Raw genomic sequence first — 14,524 nt, forward strand, 5'->3', positions numbered from 1 at the left:
TCCTGGGTTAGAGAAGGTTCATTCTCCTCAGGTGCCTCTGGAGTCTGAACTGCTCTATAGGAAAAGGCTCTCCTACCTTAGGGGTCTCTGGAAGCTGTGTTGGTGCCCCTTGCTGGACTGGAGAAGTTTCTCCAATCTCAGGGGGCTCTGAAAGTTCAGCTGAAGGCTCTTTCTGGACTGAAAAAGGTTCTACCTCCTGAGGGGACTCTGGAGACTGAGATGGGGCCTCCTGCTGGACTGGAGGTTTAACCTCTTCAGGGCTCTGCAAAGTCTCAGCAGGGCCTTCCTGCTGGAGTGGAGACGGTTGCATCTCCGTAGGGGACTCTAGAGACAGATGTGGGGCCTCCTGATGGGCTAGGTAAGGTTTCACTGACTGAGGGGCCTCTGAAGTCTAAGCTGGGGCCCCTTGTTCAACTGAAGGTTCCTCCTCCCCAGGAAGCTCAGGGTGTCCCACTGTAGGTAGAATAGGACCAAATTCAGGGAGCTCTGGAGGCTGATCTGGGGTCCCTAGGAATCCCAGAGGTAGGGTGTCTGGAGGATACAGTATATCCCAATTTGGGTCTAGAAGATAGTCATCCACAGGTTGGGCTTTCGGTTAGGTATTTTTGCAAATTGGCCTGAGGTTCTAACAACCTTAGCAAGCAGATGCTGTGCCAGGTCCTTTATGAGATTTGGAGGTGAAAGAATAACCTTCGGTGGTTTTGAACTATGACTAGAGATGGAACAAGTATTTCAAATGACTGGTGACCTTCAGCCTGATTCATCCCTGGAGTTTCAATCTTACTTTTGAGTCGAGGCAGAGCTACGGCGTGATTCTGACCCGAGTCGAGCATCGGAACCACCTCTGGGAACCTCCGACTCTGAGTTGTCATTCAGATCCTGATGTGCGCCAGCAAACCCATTAGATCTGGGAGGCAGCTGTGGAGCCCAATCAGTGCCCAAAGTCTCAAAGAACTCCTGAGGCCGGGCCAACATCTGGGCTGGAGCCGCGAACTCCACGTAGTCAGAGCCCCCTGACTGGGGCCGGGGTGTAAGCATAGGGTACAATTCAGGTGGGCTATCAGGAGAGGGCAAAGACCAGGGTTCAGTCAGCCCTGGGGGGGAGGTCAGAGGTCGGCTGGACCAGATTCCGGGCCCACTCTGGAAGCAATGTCGCATGGACCGGAAGCCACAGTGGTTGCAGCGTGAGGAGGAGCGGTGGGGCCCAGAGGCAGAACCCGGACTTAACACTCGGAGGGTACGGGGCGCCGCGCTCTTAGCGGGAGCCGAACCGTTATGAACCATCAAGACACAGGCGCAACCATTAGCAACCCTGTGCCCCTCCCCCACCGCGTGCCCCACCCTTTATTTATGACACCCTTGTTTACGCACCGCCTTTATTTAGGTGCGTCATAGACCAGTCCCAAGCCACTAGGGTGAGCCGTTTTCCTAGAATCACCACGGCCCAGGCTTCCCTTCTCCTGCAGAGGTGACAGGATTTCACATCCCCTCCCTCACCCTCACCCTCAAAGCAAGGGTTCTTTCAGTCCCCCTCACTCCCTCAGGCTCCAGCCACAGGGACAGATTGCTTCACCAGCCTCTCTGCATAGTCAAAAGTGCTAGTCAGTTTCTGGCAGCCAGACCTCCTCTTCCTCCAAACTGAAATCCAGACATTCTTCCTCCCTGTGGCAGGAATAACTGACCTGCAAAACAAACGCTATTTAGTGCGGCCAAGAGGGGGACGAACACACATTAAAGTTATTTTACTCTAAGAGGCTGCTATTTCCTCAGCTCTCTGTATCCTCTTTTCCATATTTGATTGTTAACTCACCACTCTGTCAGGTAGGGGGTACCACTAATCAGTGAGGACGCCAAACTTTCTGTAGGAAGGTCTTAGGGAGTGGGCAATTTGGTCTGAGAGTGAGGGACTGAATCCGAGTGCATAGCTCTTTACACTGGCATGGAAAAACTTCCCATCCCACCTTGATTCAACATGGCGATTAATACAGAAAAAGTAACAACCCCACTTTTCAGAGGTCCACCTTTGCATACAGAGAGAAGGATGTGAAAGTCAGCATGTTGAAGACTTTTCTTGAAATGCCGTACCCAACACCCGTTTGTTTCCTTTATAGCCCTTCTTATAATCTTTTATTTTCTTGTTTACTTGCTAGCACAACTCCTAGCACGTGAACTCCAACTCCAAGAGAAGGAGGTTTTATCCTGTCTTTCCCATTGCCTAGCATATGCCTTGGCACACAGTAACGGTTTTAAAATTGAACCGATTTCAGGACTGGTCTGTTAAGGATGGGCCTTTGGTTTTAATCAGGCTTCTGAAATCTTTAGCACCAAGGATAAATCCCTTCCTCTTACATTTAACAGGAACCAAGACTTTTTTCCTTCTAAATTAATTTTGTTCTTGAGAATATACATAGCACAGCATAAACCAATCCAACAGTTTCTACATGTACAATTTAGTGACACCGATTACATTTTTCAAGTTGTGCAACCATTCTTACCCTCCTTTTCTGAGTTGTTCCTCCCTAATTAACATAAACTCACTGCACCCTAAGGCTCCTATCTAATCTTTTAAGTTGCTGTTGTCGATTTGATCGCATATAGATAGTTCTTATACAAGCATAATGCTCAAGGCAGGCCTTTTTAACTATACTATTGTTTGGTTTTCAAATGACTTCAAGGGATAGTTTTTGTTCAAGGTTTAAAGATTATCTCAGGGTAATAGTTCAGGGTTCATAAAGCCTCCATGGCTCCAGAAAGTCTACAATCCATGAGAATTTGAAATTCTGTTTTGCGCCTTCCCCGTTTTGATCAGGATTCTCATATAGAGACTTTGATCAAAATGTTCAGTCATGGTAGCCAGGCACCATGCAGTTCTTCTGGTCTCATGGCAAAGCAGGCAGTTGTTCATGGAGGCAATTAGCCACACATTCCATATCCTCCTCCTATACCTGACTCTCCTTCCTCCTCTGTTGCTCCAGGTGAATGGAGACCAATTGATGTGCCTTAGATGGCTGCTTGCAAACTTTTAAGACCCCAGGCACTATGCAGTTAACTAGGAGGTAGAACAGAAGCACTAAATATGCTATTAAGCCAATTAACTAGGATGTTCCATGAAAACATGACCCTAAACCTCCAAACCAGGAAACCAAATTCCCTGAGGTTTTTGGCTGTATATAAGCAGCCTCAGCAGCTACTCTTTCTTCTTCCTTTTTTTTTTGTCGTTGTTGTGAATATATCTATCACACAACTTTTGCTAATTCAACTTTTTACAGGTATACAACTTACTGACAAGAATTACAATAATCGGGTGTACAACCCTACCCTTAATCAATGTGATTTAGGAAGCTAGACTTCTTAAAGCCCAGCCTCGGATAAGCCTGAAGTGCCCTTGACTGGGTTCCATTTAACTTAATTAAAATAATTATTTTACCTGAAAAATCTTCAAATACTTTTTCAGAAGAGAATGACCTTCTCTTTCTCTACCTTCTTCTCTTCAAATCAAAACACTTTGCAACGTTGGCGTGAGCTAAGTAATCACACATCTAGCCCCCAAATTAAGTTCCCATTGATCCAGGTCGATGAAACACATCTTCCTGCTCCTAACTTTTTTATTATTATTATCACTATTTTTAAAGAAAACATCTTACAGGTAGTAAAGTTTTTTTTAGAAACTACCTGGGCAGCTTAATGCCTAATTTAGGGCACTCATATAATAGATTTACAAAAAGGTTCTTCAGCAAAACATTTCATTTCATATAAGATGTGAGATGCCGAGATCTAGGTAATACACCTTATTTGAAAGGTGTAGTAGTTTTTAAAAGCATAACCACACTATAGCTTAATCACACTCGAGACCATAGATATTTTGTTCCCAAATCCCTGGGATCCAGTTTGAGGCGAGTTCTAAGAGGCCTGTGTTCAAGCAGCCTAGCACCCCTAAGCCCTGAAGGGGTAGGATGCCCCCTCACCTCTGTCCACGATGTAGGGGTTCTCTGATGCTTTTCAATCCTGCTCTCCAAACTTTAGGAATTCCTTACATTCAAAAGCAGTTTCAGAATTTCATATTCTCCTAAGTATTACAGCTTTCTGTGCATGCCAGAGTCTTCTAAATCATGCTGATTGTTTTCAATTATGGCTACACTGGCTATGTAATCCTTGAGTTTTTATCTCCACATACGTGAATTAAATCCTGTAGTTCTTCTTCGGTTCTGACACCTATGATCTCTCCACTGGGTCTGTACTCCAGAGCTATTTTACCACTTTCTGAAATAAAATCAACGATGATCAATTCAAAATTATTGCATACAAAAAAACCAAACCAGGAGGCGGAGCCAAGATGGCCGAGTAGACAGATGCTTCTGTGGAGCCCTCTTTACAACAAAGACCTGAAAAAACAAGTGAAATGAGTATATTTGTGACAAGCTGGGAGCCCTGAGCATCAAAGGCAAGCTTAGACAAGAACTGAGGGGCAGGGGGAGGAAGAGGCCGTTCAGAAGTGGAGAGGAGTTACCGGACCTGAATCTCACGGAGCCCTCAGGCCATTCCTGGAGCAGCAGTGGCAGCAGCAGCGGGCTTGTCCTAGCGTTGGGGCGCAGTTTCCTCAGGGAGAAGCAGCCAGCCACACAGCCCACTCACACCACCGGAACCTGAGGAGAAGGGCGCTCCAGGCAAAAGCTAAGTATTTGCGTGTATTTTACCGCACCCCGCCACCACCACCCAAGCCAGCTTCAGCGGCTGAATCCCTGGGCCTGAGATAGACCCTGGTGAGCACCTAGAGCCATCCTCCCGGCCTTGGGGAAGGAAAAAATTTGCACCTGGGGGGAAAAGATAATTTGCTAGCTCCATTAACCAGGGGAGCTCAGGACAGAAGCGGCTCCTCTACAGGCATAAACCGTCTGTGGACCTTGAGCACCTTTCCCTTCTGTGTGGACCTGTGTAGGCCTATTTTGAGAGAATAGGCCCTTGTCGGCAAACTCCAAACATTTCAACTGTGCAGTGGAGAGTTGGGTGTTTGATGTTTGACATTGCTTTGTGTATTAAACAAGGTCCTCACCTACCCACATCAGGGACCTAAGGACTGGTAGCTCTGCTCAGGTCACCCAGCCACCCGCAACAGGGGTCCAAAGATAACTGGTACCTCCCAGTCCTTACAACCAAAAACTTTGGGTGCCCATGGTCCCTCTGCAGAACCCATCCACCAGCACGCTCTAGGGAACAGAGACGCGTTTTCCTCAGAGACACTTGGGGGTCAGTTCTCAGCCCCCTGCCTTGTTCGGAGTGTGACCCCCTGCTGCAATCAGATACCGGTATATACGCCAATCACCCCTGCCCCTCTAAGACTGTAGGACAGAACCTGTACCACACACTTCATATCAGCTACCTGGAAACCTGAGCTGAATTCATACAAGAAAACTGAATGGACTCCTAGACTGATATACCTGATAACAGCTCTAGCCAGCTGGGGACAGGACACCAGAGCTCCAAAGGCAAAAATAATCAAGCTAGCTCACTCAAGCAACCCACAGGGATATACCAACACAAAACAAAGCAAGCAACTATGACACAGTAAGCAAGCATAAACAAATACAGTAACTTATAGATGGCTCGGAGACAACAGTATCAAGTCACATAAAGAAACAGCATGATCACCTCAACAGGCTCTCAAAACAAAGAATCCAGGGATCTTCTAGATGAAAGTGCATTCCTGGAATTACCAGATGCAGAATACAAAAGTTTAATATACAGAACCCTTCAAGACATCAGGAAGGAAATGAGGCAATACGCAGAACAATCCAAGGAACACACAGATAAAGTAACTGAAAAAATTAGAAAGATTATTCAGGAACATAACAAAAAGTTTAATAAGCTGGAAAAATCCATAGACAGAAAGCAATCAGAAATTCAGAAGATTAACAATAAAATTACAGAATTAGATAACTCAATAGAAAGTCAGAGGAGCAGAATTGAGCAAGTAGAAGCTAGAATTCCTGAACTTGAAGATAAATCACTTGGTACTAATATATTTGAAGAAAAATCAGATAAAAGAATTAAGAAAAAAGAAAAACCTTAAGAATCATGTGGGACTCTATCAAGAGAAATAACCTACGAGTGATTGGAGTACCAGAACAGGGAGGGATAACAGAAAATACAGAGAAAATTGTTGAAGATTTGTTGGCAGAAAACTTCCCTGATATCATGAAAGATGAGAAGCTATCTATCCAAGATGGTCATTGAACTCCACATAATGTAGATCCTAAAAGAAAGTCACCAAGACATGTTATAATCAAGTTTGCCAAAACCAAAGATAAAGAGACAATTATAAGAGCAACGAGGGATAAACAAAAAGTCACCTACAAAGGAAAGCCAATAAGAATAAGCTTGGACTACTTGGCAGGAACCATGCAGGCAAGAAGGCAATGGGATGACATATTTTAAAAATTGAAGGAAAAAAATTGCCTGCCAAGAATCATATATCCATCAAAACTGTCTCTTAAATATGAAGGTGAAATTAAGACATTTCCAGATAAACACAAGCTGAGGGAATTCGTAAAAACCAAACCAAAACTACAAGAAATACTAAAGGGAGTTCTTTGGTTAGAAAATCAATAATATCAGGTATCGACCCAAGACTACAACACTGGGCAGAACAACCAGAAGTCAACCTAGACAGGGAAATCCAAAAAAGCAAAGAAAGATTAAAAAAAAAAAAAAAAAAAAGCCCAACACAGGGTAACGGCAATGTTATTGTATAAAAGAAGACAACATTAAAATAATAAAGAGGGACCAAGAAATGTAATCATACACCTTCCATATGGAGAGGAAGATACAGCAATACAAAGAAATAAAAGTTAGTTTTAAATTTAGAAAAATAGGGGTAAATAATAAGGTAACCACAAAGGAGACAAACTATCCTACTCATCAAAATAAAATACAAGGGAAAAATACAGACTCAGAGGAAACAAAATCAACAACAACAAATATGAGGAAAGCACAATAAAGAAAATATACTCAGCATGTAAAATCAAGTGGGAAAAAGAAACTGTCAACACACAAAAAAAAGACATCAAAATGAAAGCACTAAATTCATACCTATCCATAATTACCCTGAATGTAAATGGACTAAATGCACCAATAAAGAGATAGTGGCAGAATGGATTAAAGAACAAGATCCGTCTATATGCTGCCTACAAGAGACACACGTTACACTTAGAGACACAAACAAACTAAAACTCAAAGGATGGAAAAAAATATCAAGCAAAGAACAATCAAAAAAGAGCAGGATTGGCAATATTAATTTCTGACAAAATAGACTTTAAAGTTAAATCCAACAGCAAGGATGAGGAAGGACACTATATAATGATTAAAGGGACAATACACCAAGAAGATATAACCGTATTAAATATTTATGCACCCCATGACAGGGCTGCAAGATACATAAAACAAACTCTATCAGCATTGAAAAGTGAGATAGACAGCTCCACAATAATAGTAGGAGACTTCAACACACCACTTTCGGTGAAGGACAGGACATCCACAAAGAAGCTCAATAAAGACATGGAAGATCTAAATGCCACAATCAACCAACTTGACCTCGTAGACATATACAGAACACTCCACCCAACAGCAACCAGCTATACTTTCTTTTCTAGTGCACATGGAACTTTCTCTAGAATAGACCACATATTAGGTCATAAAGCAAGCCTTAGCAGAATCCAAAACATTGAAATATTACAAAGCATCTTCTCTGACCATAAGGCCATAAAAGTGGAAATCAATAATGGGAAAAGAAATCAAACACTTGGAAACTGAATAATACCCTGCTCAAAAAAGACTGGATTACGGAAGACATTAAGGATGGAATAAAGAAATTCATAGAATCCAATGAGGCTGAAAACACTTCCTATCAGAACCTTTGGGACACAGCAAAAGCGGTGCTCACAGGCCAATTTATATCAATAAACGCACACATCCAAAAAGAAGAAAGGGCCAAAATCAAAGAATTATCCCTACAACTTGAACAAATAGAAAGAGAGCAACAAAAGAAACCCACAGGAATCAGAAGAAAACAAATAATAAAAATTAAGCTGAACTAAATGAAATAGAAAACAGAAAAACAATTGAAAGAATTAACAGGACCAAAAGCTGTTTTTTTGAAAAAATCAACAAAATTGATAAACCACTTACCAAACTGACAAAAGAAAAACAGGAGAGGAAGCAAATAACCCGAATAAGAAATAAGATGGGCGATATTACAACAGACCCAACTGAAATTAAAAGAATCATATCAGATTACTATGAAAAACTATACTCAAACAAATTTGAAAACCTGGAAGAAATGGATGAATTTCTAGAAACACACTACCTACCTAAACTAACACAAACAGAGGTAGAACAACTAAATAGACCCATAACAAAAGAAGAGATTGAAAACGTAATCAAAAAACTCCCAACAAAAAAAAGCCCTGGTCCGGATGGCTTCACTGCAGAGTTCTACCAAACTTGCAGAGAAGAGTTAACACCACTACTACTAACGGTATTTCGGAGCATAAAGAAGGACGGAATACTACCAAACTCATTCTATGTAGCCACCATATCCCTGATACCAAAACCAGGTAAAGGCACCACAAGAAAAGAAAATTACAGACCTATATCCCTCATGAATGTAGACGCAAAAATCCTCAACGAAATTCTAGCCAAGAGAATTCAACGACATATCAAAAAAATAATTCACCATGACCAAGTGCGATTCATACCAGGTATGCAGGGATGGTTCAACATTAGAAAAACAATTAACGTAATCTACCACATAAATAAAACAAAAGACAAGAATCACATGATTTTATCAATTGATGCAGAAAAGGCATTTGACAAAGTTCAACACTCATTCATGATAAAAACTCTCAGCAAAATAGGAATAAAAGGAAAATCTCTCAACATAACAAAGGGCATTTATACAAAGCCAACAGCCAACATCACCCTAAATGGAGAGAGCCTGAAAACATTCCCATTGAGATCGGGAACCAGACAAGGATGCCCTTTATCACCACTCTTATTCAACATCATGCTGGAAGTCCTAGCCAGAGCAATTAGGTTAGAAAAAAAATAAAGGGCATCCAGATTGGCAAGGAAGAAGTCAAAGTATCTCTATTTGCAGATGACATGATCAAAGACACAGAAAACCCTAAGGAATCCTCCAGAAAACTACTGAAATTAATAGAAGAGTTCAGCAGAGTATCAGGATACAAGATAAACATACAAAAATCAGTTCGATTCCTCTACACCAACAAAAAGAACATCGAAGAGGAAATCACCAAATCAATGCCATTTACAGTAGCCCCCAAGAAGATAAAATACTTAGGAATAAATCTTACCAGAGATGTAAAAGACTTATACAAAGAAAACTACAGTACACTTCTGCAAGAAACCAAAAGAGACTTACATAAGTGGAAAAACATATCTTGCTCTTGGATAGGAAGACTTAACATTATAAAAATGTCTATTCTACCAAAAGCGATCTATACATTTAATGCAATTCCAATCAAAATCCCAAGGACATTCATTAATGAGATGGAGAAACAAATCACCAATTTCATACGGAAGGGAAAGAGGCCACGGATAAATAAGGCATTACTGAAAAAGAAGAACAAAGTGGGAGGCCTTACTTTACCTGATTTTAGAACCTATTATATTGCCACAGTAGTCAAAACAGCCTGGTACTGGTACAACAACAGACACATGGACCAACGGAACAGAATTGAAAATCCAGACATAAACCCATCCACATATGAGCAGCTGATATTTGACAAAGGCCCCAAAACAGTTAAATGGGGAAAAGACAGTCTTTTTAACAAACAGTGCTGGCATAACTGGATATCCATCTGCAAAAAAACGAAACAAGACCCATACCTCACTCCATGTACAAAAACTAACTCAAAATAGGTCAAAGACCTAAATATAAAATCTAAAACGAAAAAGATCATGGAAGAAAAAATAGGGACAATGTTAGCAGCCCTAATACATGGCATAAACAGTATATAAAACCTTATAAAGAATGTAGAAGAAAAACTAGATAACTGGGAGCTCCTAAAAATCAAACACTTACGCTCATCCAAAGACTTCACCAAAAGAGTAAAAAGACTACCTACAGACTGGGAAAAAGTTTTTAGCTATGACATTTCTCATCAGCGCCTGACCTCTAAAATCTACATGATACTGCAAAAAACTCAACTGCAAAAAGACACATAACCCTATTAAAAAATGGGCAAAAGATATGAATAGACACTTCACTAAAGAAGACATTCACGTAGCTAACAGATATATGAGGAAATGTTCACAATCATTAGCCATTAGAGAAATGCAGATAAAAACTACAATGAGATTTCATCTCACTCCAACAAGGCTGGCATTAATCCAAAAAACACAAAATAATAAATGTTGGAGAGGCTGTGGAGAGTTTGGAACACTTATACACTGCTGGTAGGAATGTCAAATGGTACAACCACTTTGGAAATCGATTTGGCCCTTCCTTAAAAAGCTAGAAACAGAACTACCATACGATCCAGCAATCCCACTCCTCGGAATATATCCTAGAGAAATAAGAGCATTTACACAAACAGAAATATGCACACCCATGTTTATTGCAGCACTGTTTACAATAGCAGAAAGATGGAAGCAACCAAGGTGCCCATCAACGGATGAATGAATAAATAAATTATGGTATATTCACACAATGGAATACTACGCATCGATAAAGAACAGTGAGGAATCTGTGAAACATTTCATAACATGGAGGAACCTGGAAGGCATTATGCTGAGTGAAATTAGTCAGTTGCAAAAGGACAAGTATTGTATAAGACCCCTATTATAAGAACTTGAGAAATAGTTTAAATTGAGAAGAAAACATTCTTTTGTGGTTACGAGAGGGGGAAGGGAGGAAGGGTGGGGAAAGGGCATTCACTAATTAGGTACTAGATTAGAACTACTTTAGGTGAAGGGAAAGACAGCACACAGTACAGTGGAGGTCAGCAGAATTGGACTAAACCAAAAGCAAAGAAGTTTCCTGAATAAACTGAGTGCTTTGAAGGCCAGTACAGCAGGGGCAGGGGTCTGGGGACCATGGTTTCAGGGGACATCTAAGTCAATTGGCATAATAAAATCTATTAAGAAAACATTCTGCATCCCACTTTGGAGAGTGGCATCTGGGGTCTTAAACGCTAGCAAGCAGCCATCTAAGATGCATCAATTGGTCTCAACCCACCTGGAGCAAAGGAGAATGAAGAACACCAAGGATACAAGGTATTACGAGCCCAAGAGACAGAAAGGGCCACATGAACCAGTGACTACATCATCCTGAGACCAGAAGGACTAGATGGTGCCCGGCTACAACCGATGACTGCCCTGACAGGGAACACAACAGAGAACCCCTGAGGGAGCAGGAGAGCAGTGGGATGCAGACCCCAAATTCTTATGAGACCAGACTTAATGATCTGACTGAGACTAGAAGGACCCCAGTGGTTATGGCCCCCAGACCTTCTGTTGGCCCAGGACAGGAACCATTCCTGAAGCCAACTCTTCAGACATGCATTGGACCGGACAATGGGTTGGAGAGGGATGCTGGTGAGGCGTGAGCTTCTTGGATCAGGTGGACACTTGAGACTATGTTGGCATCTCCTGCCTGGAGGGGAGATGAGAGGGTGGAGGGAGTTAGAAGCTGGCAAAACGGACACAAAAAGAGAGAGTGGAGGGAAAGAGCAGACTGTCTCATTAGGGGGAGAGTATTTGGGAGTATGTAGCAAGGTACATATGGGTTTTTGTGTGAGAGACTGACTTGATTTGTAAACTTTCACTTAAAGCACAATAAAAATTATTTAAAAAAAAAAAAAACAGCTCACTTCAGCAGCACATACACTACAACTGGAACTCTACTGAGAAGATTAGCATGGCCCCTGTGCAACGATGACATGAAAATTCGTGAAGCATTTCATATTTTTAATGGACACAGGGAACTCAGGGTGGAAAGAGAGAGAGTGCTGACATGTTGCCGGGATTGCAGCCTGTGTCACAAAACAATCTGTGTATAAGTTTTTTGACTGAGAAACTAATTTGTGTTGTAAAGTCTCACCTAAAGCACAATAAAATTAAAACATGCAAAAAACCAAACCAGTTGCTGGAATTGCTACCCTTTTGGTTAGCCAACCTTTGGCTTAGGGCCAAGCATTTCCACCACCCAAAAACCCCACATACAGTGACAGGACCCAAGAACTAGGCACTCTTTGACTTCTAAAAGCAGATGGTGAGAACACTCTTCCTTGAAGTTCCCTCATCTTTTAGTTTTTATCATGAACACTTGTTGAAGAGCATGTATTACCAACTGGGTTTGGTCTGAAGAATTAGACAACATTAGAGACAGGAATTAAGTTAGAAATGATGACTGTAATGGACTGAAGTGTGTCCCCCAAATATATGTGTCAACTTGGTTAGGCCATGTGTGGTTATCCTCCATTTTGTGATTTTCCTATGCATTATAAATCATAATCTTGGCCTGTGGTTAAAAGGATTAGGGTGGGGTGTAACACTCTTGCTCAGGCCATATCCCTGATCCAAAGTAAAGGGATTTTCCCTGGGGTGTGGCCTGCACCGCCTTTCATCTCTCAAGAGAGAAAAGGAAAGGGAAGCAAGCAGAGAGTTGGGGACCTCATACCACCAAGAGCAGAGTGTGTCCTTTGGACACAGGGTGCCTGTGCCTGAGATGCTCCTCAACCAGGGGAAGATTGAAAACAAGGGCCTTCCTCCAGAGCTGACAGAGAGAGAAAGCCTTATCCTGGAACAGATGCCCTCAATTTGGACTTGTAACCTATCAGACTGTGAGAAAATAAATTTCTCTTTTGTTAGCCATCCACTTGTGCTATTTCTGTTATGGCAGCACTAGATGACTAAGACAACAGCCTTCAGTATGGATTACACCTCAACATAAAGAAAACAAAAATCCGCATAAATGGACCAATAAGCAACATCATGATAAATGGAGAAAATATTGAAGTTGTCAAGGATTTCATTTTCTTGTAAGCACAATCAATGCCCATGGAAGCAGCAGACAAGAAATCAAAGAACATGTTGCACTGGGCAAATCTGCTACATAAGACCACTTTAAAATGTTAAACAGCAAAAATGTCACCTTAAGGACTAAGGTGCACCTGGCCCAAGCCATGGTATTTTCAATCGTCTCATATGCATGTGAAAGCTGGACAATGAATATGGAACACTGAAGAATTGATGCATTTGAATTATGGTGCTGGTGAAGAATACTGAAGTATACCATAGGTTGCCAGAAGAATGAATAATCTGTCTTGGAAGAAATACAGCCAGAATGCTCCTTAGAAGTGAGGATGGTGAGACTTCGTCTCACGTACTTTGGACCTGTTATCAGGAGGAATCAATCCCTAGAAAAGGACATCGTGCTTGGTAAAGTAGAGGGTCAGCAAAAAAGAGGAAGACCCTCAATGAGATGGACTGACACTGTGGCTGCAACAATGGGATCAAACACGGTAATGATTGTGAGGATGGTGCGGGACCAGGCAGTGTTTCATTCTTTTGTACATAGGGTTGCTATGAGTCAGAACTGACTGTAAAGCTGGGGATCGGTTCTGTGCGAGGACTCTCTGCTAATCATAAAGTTTCCTTTGGGTGCGGTCTGTAACATTAACACCACTGCAGAACTCAATAGGGAGCACAATCAATGCCATCCAACAACATGACCACTTTAAAGGGGATGTACAGACTCACATGAAAGCAGCTGATTATTATATAAGAATCCAATCTCTAGTTGGGCACATACTCACCTAGGATGTCAGTGCTATGAAACGAAAACTGAAATGAAATTCTTGATTAAGAAAATATCATCAAAAAAAAAAACTCTCCCTTCAACAGGAAACCAACAATGATAATAATAATAGTTCATATGTTTTGCCAGCTTACCATGTAGCAGGCATAGTTCTAAACTTTTTACATTCATCTGATTTACTCTTACAATACCGCCATGAGGTAGGCAGCATTGTTCTTGTTGTTAGGTGCCATTGAGTTTGTTCTGACTCATAGTGACCCTATCTACAACAGAATGAAACACTGCCTAGACCTGTGCCATCCTCACAATTGTTGTTATCCTTAAGCCCACTGTTGCAGCCACTGTGTCAATCCATCTCATGGAGGGTCTTCCTCTTTTTCGCTGACCCTCTACTTTATCAAGCATCATGTCCAAAGCTTATAATCACGATAGCATTCTGCATGATAGGCAAGTAATATCGAGAAGAAGACCTGGATCAAACACAGACTTTCTGTGGGAACTGAGGCAAGTCATTCTATACCTATAAACTGGGGACAGCAATATTTGCTGTCACTTTTCTCACAGATGGCATGAGGAAGAAATTTGAGACTGTTGCTGTAAACCAGTTTGGAGAATGAAAGTATAATCTAGACTGCTTTAGATATCCAGGTTTTCATCCAATTAACTTTTCAAAATGAGTTTATTTGC

At 41.6% G+C, this 14,524-nt stretch overlaps 1 protein-coding gene and 1 non-coding gene across 2 annotated transcripts in view; one reads left to right on the plus strand and one right to left on the minus strand.

Annotated features, from left to right (window-relative positions):
* Positions 1–1,537: 1,537 nt before the first annotated feature.
* RDM1 (RAD52 motif containing 1) overlaps positions 1,538–14,524 on the minus strand; it is a 38,252-nt gene continuing 25,265 nt past the window's right edge. Inside the window, exon 7 of the mRNA XM_049859249.1 lies at positions 1,538–1,682. Within this exon, the coding sequence (XP_049715206.1) occupies positions 1,599–1,682 (84 nt within the window). The 3' untranslated portion in view covers positions 1,538–1,598. The remainder of the gene's footprint in view (positions 1,683–14,524) is intronic.
* On the plus strand, positions 11,883–11,987 carry LOC126063327 (U6 spliceosomal RNA). The gene has a single exon (XR_007514272.1). It is a non-coding gene; the product is annotated as a U6 spliceosomal RNA (small nuclear RNA).

Source organism: Elephas maximus, chromosome 19 (genome assembly GCF_024166365.1).
Source record: "Elephas maximus indicus isolate mEleMax1 chromosome 19, mEleMax1 primary haplotype, whole genome shotgun sequence".
Classification (NCBI taxonomy): domain Eukaryota; kingdom Metazoa; phylum Chordata; class Mammalia; order Proboscidea; family Elephantidae; genus Elephas; species Elephas maximus.